At 27.4% G+C, this 9,298-nt stretch overlaps 1 protein-coding gene across 1 annotated transcript; it reads left to right on the top strand.

Annotated features, from left to right (window-relative positions):
• Positions 1–2,015: 2,015 nt before the first annotated feature.
• On the top strand, positions 2,016–6,411 carry Bma-pag-3 (Uncharacterized protein; the record flags this gene model as incomplete). Its single annotated transcript, XM_043075091.1, has 5 exons — positions 2,016–2,214; positions 3,915–4,231; positions 4,901–5,114; positions 5,772–5,963; positions 6,236–6,411. The coding sequence occupies 5 exons, from the start codon at positions 2,016–2,018 to the stop codon at positions 6,409–6,411; spliced, it is 1,098 nt and encodes a 365-aa protein (XP_042931025.1).
• Between the last annotated feature and the right edge of the window lie 2,887 nt (positions 6,412–9,298).

Below are 9,298 nucleotides of genomic sequence, written 5' to 3'. Positions count from 1 at the left end.
TCATCCTTCTCATTCTCATCCATCTCACACTTTCATCATTTCTTATTTTCTCCTTTTTTTTTTTTTTTTTTTTTTAACTAAATCTAATTACTCCATTCATTTATTGAAATCAAAATAGGTATGAAACTATCCACACACTCATAATCCATTGTAGATGGATGACCACTCCTTCATTCCTCATTCCTTTCTCTCATCCGTTTATTTATTTATTTATTTTTTCATTCGTTCATTCATTCATTCATTCATTCATTCATTCATTCATTCATTCATTCATTCATTCATTCATTCATTCATTCATTCATTCATTCATTCCTCCATTCGTTCATTCATTCATTCATTCATTCATTCATTCATTCATTCATTCATTCATTCATTCATTCATTCATTCATTCATTCATTCATTCATTCATTCATTCATTCATTCATTCATTCATTCATTCATTCATTCATTCATTCATTCATTCATTCATTCATTCATTCATTCATTCATTCATTCATTCATTCATTCATTCATTCATTCATTCATTCATTCATTCATTCATTCATTCATTCATTCATTCATTCATTCATTCATTCATTCATTCATTCATTCATTCATTCATTCATTCATTCATTTCATTCATTCATTCATTCATTCATTCATTCATTCATTCATTCATTCATTCATTCATTCATTCATTCATTCATTCATTCATTCATTCATTCATTCATTCATTCATTCATTCATTCATTCATTCATTCATTCATTCATTCATTCATTCATTCATTCATTCATTCATTCATTCCTTTTAATCATTCATTCATTCATTCATTCATTCATTCATTCATTCATTCATTCATTCATTAATTAATTAATTCATTCATTCCCATCAATTTTTGATGATATGACGTTGATTTAAATTTTTTATGGCAACTTTTTTGAGCTAAAGATTAATCTTTTAACATCAACGATGTATCTGATGTCCTCATTAGATGTATGCTATCTTCTCATATTGCTCGTCATCATATGTCTGATAGCCTTTTAATCTCTGTTTGATTTCAACAGGTAACATTTTAAAATTATAAATTGTTACCATTTTGATTCTTAAAAGAAACTATTTATTTGTATTCTGTTGACAAGCTGTGCTCTTGTCCAAAAACTTTGATACCGTTTATCATTACTATTATCATTATTATCATTTGGTACTATGCATTAATTTTTTTTTGTAAACAGAATCTCTATTATTACTAAAATTGCATTATTATAATTAATGTTTTCATTATTATTACTACATTATTATTATTATTATCAATAGTATTATTGGTACTATTACTGCCGTTATTATTATTATTATTGCCACTACTGATATTGGAATAGATAATTAACTATAAGGAGAAATCATTGAAAAGTTGTATTTGTTCATTGATAAGGGAACAGTGGCATATAAACCTTAAATAGCTGGTAATCAGTGATATTGCAGAGGAAATTTGTTGGGTTTCGAGACAAGCAACTCCACTGATGGCATTTTAATATGAAGTTGACGACAGTGCGAGTGTATGTATGCCTGTGTTTGTCTCGATGAGCCCCAATCAAAATATTTCCAGAGTTCGGGCCATTTTGGCTTCTCGAAGAGAGATGCGTGCTGCATTTAAGGACAAGAAAAGAAAAGTACCGCCTACTGTTGCCTTCATCCTGCTTCCAGCAAGATTCATTTCCCCATCACTTGTCAAGCTATCCTCCCACATTAACATACATTCCCATCTCCGGTTCATTTATTTATTCGTTTACTTACTTATCTAAACCAGGCGGAGATACAGGTTAGGTTAGATAACTGACTTATAAATTTAGCAAATGAAAATTTTTCAGCGTCAAACTTCAACTAGCACTTAAATTTAACTAGTAAAATCCAAGATTAAGTTCAGTTGTCAAATCACAGCAAGAAGGATGAAATTTGCGAGTTTGATAAAATCTATTCAATTTTCAGTAATTTTTATATTTTCAACATTTCACGAAGCTAAATGTGGCAGCAAGAAAGATGTCGAAAATGAAGGAAACCTTATCCAATTACTCAGTAGCTCGACTTGTCGGTACGGATTCATTCCTCCTAGATCACAATATCAACAAGTCGACAAATGCACCAGCAAAACCATTTGAAAATACTGTAAACCATCATGTTGGGAATTATAACTTCCCTATAAATTCATCTTCAAAAATGATACAACCAATACAACAAGGTTGGTATTACTGCCATATAATTCAATACAATTTTCATGATAGTATAATGTGTTTACGATTTACTACAGTGCATCTTTATACCAGAAGCATATTACTGTATTTGCATAATCGTACCTAGGGATTGATACTCACTATATATTCATCCATTTGTTCCGGAATTTGAATGGGACGCTTTCTGCGAATATTGTCATCATTTATTGGATGAAATATCAAATATTTTTTTTTTCTTTTTATTTGCTATAATCAAGAGAGAAAAAAGCTATCATAATTGATCCGTTCATCATTAAGATAACCAGATTTTATTCACTCATAATTACCGAATTAAATTAAATTAAAACTGAGTAAAGAAATCATTCCGACTAGGACTCATATATCTGCCTGATATAATATGCACTATTAGTACGAAAATGGATGAATGGTTGTAAAAATTAACTGGAAACATACCTGAAATTTAATATCTTACAAATGCATTTTATTTCTCTTAATTCTTTTAATTTCAAAACGGTTTGCTTCATAATATATATTGGTATACACATAATTACACATATAGAATTATTATCAATTATAGGAAAAGAATAAAAAGTACAAGCAGTACATCAGATATGATATGAAAAAGATTTAAAAGAGAAAAAAGAAACCAATAATATAGTTAATAAAAATAAAATTAAGCTTTGATTTAATTTTTTTAAAAGTATTTACAGAAATCCCTAATTTTTTAAAAAAAATTCAAATTCATATTCCGCATTTTACAAATACTATATGAATGTTTATGATTGGTTTGCAATTTTTCATATGAAATATAATGCTGCAATAGTCAATTCAAGTCTTTTTTTAGAACACTGATTTAATTATGATTCAAACCTTTATTATTCAATATTATTTATTCATATAATTGTAATAAATTAATCCCTCAAAGATATCTCTGAAAGGAATACCATCAAATTCTGTTAATTATTTGCAATGAATAAACGGCAAGTATTAAGTTAAAAAACTCATCCATCAATGTTGAAATTGGCAATCATTTTCAGATTACCTATTGCTTTTACCTTTCATAATTTAGTAATAAATTATTTCAAAAACCAAATCTTTTGTTTTCAAATTTTAGTATCAGAGCTTTAGCGTAATATGTATGATATTTGACAATCTGATTCAATATCTTGGATAGAAATGATGGATAGAATACGGTAGATAGATTAATATTGAAGGAGAGAAGGGAAGAATGGGAGTGAGACAAACAACCAATGGCATTGCAGTGATTTGTCATAATCAATGTCCCATTTGAACCTTTGCTAATTATTACTGCTTGTCATTTTCGTCTCTTTAATTCTTATATTTATTCGTCTACTTTTTGTTTAATTACTTATTTACTACATTATTAAGTAATTCATTTCCAATTTAGTTCCATATTAATTATTCGAGTGATCTGTTCGATTAATTCAGCTAAACTTGAAGTTTAATTTTAGTTAAAATTTAAATCAACTTTAGAATTTACTACGGATTGCATAGTTTATTATAAATATAAATATAGTTGAATTGACATGATAAAATTTTATTTATAAATAAAACAACTGCTTTAGAGAAAAATTTAAATTTTGAATTGAACTAGAAAAAGACTTTTTATCTCAAATAAATAACTTTTGATAAGATTTTACTTTATTATTACAAAATATTTCAATATCTCAATAATCAAAATTTGCAGCATATTACCCGTTGCATGCCTTGCAGCAAAGTACATTTCCTGCGCGGTCACTCTATCCATCGTTATCTAACAATGATACTGCAATGCCAAATTCGAATGTGAATCAACTTGCGTGGAACATACATTTGCGACAAGTAGCACTGAACTTGATGACATTGCAAAGGCTGCAAGCTGCAAGTAGTGCCGAACGGATCATTTCTGAAAAGCAATCATACCCAATACATATTACTTCTGCTGTAACTGTAAGCAGTAAAGAACCAAATGTACAATCTTGCACGACTTGCAACAAACTATTCATTAATAAATATTCATTGGAAGTAAATCATTTTATTTTACTTTTTACTTTCAATTCAGGAAAAAACTTCCTAATGTACAAGTAAGAAATTTTTTAAATGTTGAATATCATATTTGTTAGACAAACAGCGATTTGTTTTCATATTTAAAACTTGTAATTCAAATAATTAAACAATTAATGATTCGAACAAATAATATGTTGAAAAGTTGTGGCAACTTCCACAGTGCAATGTTTACTAGCAATTATTATCATGAAGCTACTAACTTACTAACGATGTCAAATTAAATTGAATGAGCTGCTCATCTATTACTATCTTTATTGCTTAAATGTTGAGGCATTGTAAGTAAGAAAAAAATGATGAAATGTTTTATAGGAATGTTCAAATTGATAAGTTATTTTTCGTGATAAAATTGTTATCAAAGTTATAATTCATTATAAGAAGAAAATTTAACAACAGTTAAAATAAATAATAATAGAAATTGTTGATATATGCATATTATTGCGGAATCCTTTTTATCAAAATACTATCAATGATATCAGCAATGATGATAATACTTATAATGGAGTCATTTTTTGGTAGAAGCAAAGAGAAGGACAATGTGTTGCAATATTGAAATTTCTACTTTTGAACTGTCAATTTTTAAAATATTCAATTAAAAACCTTAAAATTTGAAAATCATTTTTTTTTTAGCAACATATTCTTGAGCAACATAACCAATTTTCGAAAATATCTGGTCCCGAGAAACAATTCGAATGCAAGCAGTGCGGTAAAACTTTCAAGCGTTCTTCAACTTTAAGTACTCATTTACTTATTCACAGTGATACAAGACCGTACCCGTGTGATTATTGCGGTAAACGTTTTCATCAAAAATCGGATATGAAGAAACATACCTATATTCATACTGGTAAATGAATTTTATGAATTAATTAATTGAATTGTTTATTTAGTTATTTACTGATTCAATAATTTACTACTTCAGTGTGTCAAATTTCTTTCCAAAATGTGCAAAAATTTTGTTCATGACTGCTAAACAATAATATTTCTTATTTTACAACTTTCTCATCAATTGGAACAATCTTGTTGTACTTTCATTTTAATTTCAATATATTAATGACCATTCAAAATATTTAATACATATAAACATATTAACAAATCTTCGACAGCAAAAGCATACATTTTTATGATTTCATCTGTTGTTATAGTAACATCTGTTGAGCATCTAATTCATATCTTACCAAATTAATTTAATCAAAAATGAATAAGTGATTTAGAAGATGCATAGTTGATCGATGGCTTTCATTGATCAAATATTACTTTTCATTTCAACGAAATTACCATTTTTATGAATATTCTAGAAGATTTATTATTTGCTAAAATTTTCCAATTATCAATCAAAAACTTGTGTTGCTATTTAATAACCGTTACAATTATTGATTGAAAATACCAGTCGATAATTCGCTTCAATGCATTAATTTCATATCTATCTATTATAATATCATAATTAAATGTTACAGTACAACTTAATATTCTATCAATTATACTAAACTGATGTTTCTTCCAGGTGAAAAGCCTCACAAATGCTTGGTATGTGGTAAGGCATTCTCTCAGTCCTCTAACTTAATTACGCATTCACGTAAGCATACTGGCTATAAACCATTCTCTTGTGATATTTGTGGTAGGACATTTCAACGAAAAGTTGACCGTCGTCGACATCGTGAAAGTCATCATTCTAACGAAATTTTCATTCATCGACGTGTGTTTTAATTCTTAAATTTCTTAAAAATTATAATTTAGTAATTGGATTAATTGTCTTCGGATAACTATAAAAGTTGTGATAAAAGTTATGGTAATTAATCAAATCAGTTCGAATTATTTCATTAATTACCTATTTAATATGTAGTTAAGAAAACATTTAAAGCATATTATTCATAAACAGAATTAATGAACCTTGCCATCCCACAACAAAATATGATAAAAATGTTATGAGGAAAAATACTCTGCAAATCATAATTTCTGAATTTTTAGCATTACGAAATGATACGAATAGAAGTACTTCAAATAATTATGCAAATCAAATTAATCAATCATCATTCGTGAACTTAGATCATCTTGAAGCATCAAACAATGCAGTTTTGAATCCGAAACCGGTGCGTTTTTCTATGTCAGAGCCTGATGAGGCATTAAATCTTAGCTCAAAGTAGCAATTGTATCAGATGCTTTTATCATTTGTTCCATCATTTTTCTGCAACTATTCAAATTTCATTAAATTGTTGAATGTCTAAATTTATTATTTATGATTAAGTTAGCTTATTGCATATTTTATTTATTTATGATACTGGTGTCTGTAGATATTTGTTTTTATTAAATCAAAATTTAAATGTCAAACGAATCAATTTCAATTAATTTAATGGCAGTTGCTCTTTCATAATTATTAGACATTTTTGGGAGAGTATAATTACAAAGCTTTCAATTTCACATATCAGGTATTTCATATTTCTATGTGTGTACAAAGATGTTTAATATGCAGGTCAAATTTTCAAAAATATTTCCGAAAAAGAAATATTTTAATAAAAGCAACACTATATGAAAGTGAATGTTACAATGAAAATGATGATAATAAATAATAATATTTATTCATATTATAGCCACATTCATAAAAATAATCATAATATGACAATCAAAAAAAGCATGACACTGTGATGGGACATTTCTTTTTTTTAAACATTTGCATAAAATTTGTTTCCAAATTATATAATACAAAAATAAAATAGATTCTTTTCAAGTCAGCAATCTGACTTTTTTTTTATAAAACTATTTTAGTTAAAAGTTCATAGGAAAGAAGAATTCTATTTTTCTATACAATCTGTATAGGACGAAATGCAAAATTTTCATCTAAAAGAAATAAAGAAAAGTGAAAAACGATAGCAATGATTAATCAAATATTATATTTGTTGTTAGCACGAAATATGTGTTAGCTTTCATTCCTTTTCTTTTATCATTTAACTTATCGTATTACATTCTAACACGTAATTTAGAAAACAACACACTTTTGTTAATTTAAATATTCATTTAACGACAATGTATCCTTTGTTATCCCTCTTTATTCACAGAGTTTTGCTTAATTTTTTTTATATCTTTCATTCTTTTTTCTTTTTTTCTTCTACACTTCTTTCATTTCAAATCTTTTTCATTTATGCTTTCATTTTTTAAGATTATGAAATTGAACAAGATCAATTGTAATATAGTTATGCATACTTAATGCAATTAGATCTGATAAGTAGTTAGTAGTCAATTAAACCAAAACTTGAAATAGATGAATTCGATAACTTAAGTTGCATTCTTTTTTCTACAATGAAATTCAAATAAATATTCATTAGCAATGACAATAACAAAAATAAAGAAAATATGCAATATTGTAATAATATTAGTATTGTAATGAAAGAAACTGGTTGGCTTCGTTGCCGAATGAATGTTTTTGCAATTATCCTTTGAGATGTCACAGTCCTCACATTATTGTCATTTAATTAATCTCATATATTTGTCTCACATGTCAAATCACACTCCTTCTACCTCACTCACGGAGGAAAGGGAAAGAGCAGGAAGAATTGGGCAGTCTTCTTGATTCATCTATTTTCTTCATTCCTACTACTCTTTTCATCTTTTGCAATCTTATTGTCATTTTGATGAGCAGTCTCACATGCTTGTTTGTGATTCCTTCCCTTTATTTCTGTTTGTTAATTTCAATGAAAGTAGCAGCACATATCGTCATTGATAACGGAAAATACGACGACACATCTTTTCCATCTTGTTATGCTGTAAATTTGTTTAAAATTAATGTTCAAAATAAACGGAACAAGATGGTTTGTACTTCAAAGCTTTCAAACCTTTACATTTCTCTCCATCTCTCTCCCTCCCTTTCTCTCTTGTTACTAATTTCTATTCTTTTCCTTGTTTTGCTTTATTTTATTTTTTTTGCCCTTTTTCCCTATTAAATTAGAAATTATCGAAAGTTGAAATGAAAATCTAAGGGACAAATGGATAATTTAACAAAATATTTTTTAACAAGTTTTCTAAAAAAAAGTTTAAACAGTTTAAAAGACGAATAAACAAACAAACTATTATGTATTTAAGCGTTAAATTCATTGCCCAGTGTGATATTTTGGATGTTTCATTTCAATAAGTAATTGAAATTACTTAATGTCTAATTAACTCATTATTGTATTTATCAAAGTTTTGTTTACCCTTGTTTTGCCTGTAAAATACTGTAGCGAAAGAATTATTTTGCAATTGAAGAAATGAGTGATGAGTATTTCAGATTCATAAATATTAGTTAGGAAAGGTATGAAATATTGCTTTCAAAGTTATTTCTCGTCATCTCTTGGAAAAGCTGCAAATGAAGCGGAAAAATTCGGAAGCAATCCAATTGAAGCTTCTCTTCCCATCATATGCCATATATTCAGGAAACAATCAAATGAATTGCTTTTAGCAACGAAATTCTGTTAACCGGTAATAACGGATGGTTGAAACGATGATGAATGGATATTTATCATTTTTAAACCGCAATCATCAGTTATGCGTCTACGAACAATCACTCGCTTTTGCTACCTCGATAGTTGTAACTAACACATTTATGAAATAATAATAAAGAGATTATCGGATCCGGACAAATGGCTGATTTTTTAAAAATTTAAGAACGATAAAGTTTCCCGTTCCTTTAGTATTTAAGGAAATTCATCATATATTAATAAATTTTGCAAATTAAATTAGATTATCCAAAAAAAAAAAAAATAGAGATAAAATTTCAAGTTTATAATATGCCATTTGAACAGCAATAATTAGAAATTTTTGTTCAGTTAATGGCAAAAAAGATTTACTTTTGATGAAAAACGATTCAGAGTGTGTGCAGTCAAATATATCATTCAATTATTCATATTCCTCGTAGATATATGCAATTATTAATTAAAAGATGAATAGAAAAGATTTGATGACTTCATTTATGTATAATTGTTGATGCAAAAAGAAAAAAAATCTTTTGAGAAAAATTTTGGAAAACTTGCAGTGTAAAGTTGAAAAAAAAAAACGACTTCT

The sequence above is a fragment of the Brugia malayi genome (assembly GCF_000002995.4).
Source record: "Brugia malayi strain FR3 genome assembly, contig: Bm_v4_ChrX_scaffold_001, whole genome shotgun sequence".
NCBI lineage: Eukaryota > Metazoa > Nematoda > Chromadorea > Rhabditida > Onchocercidae > Brugia > Brugia malayi.
The sequence above is the reverse complement of the archived record's forward strand: the minus strand, read 5'-3'. Positions and strand labels throughout refer to the sequence as shown.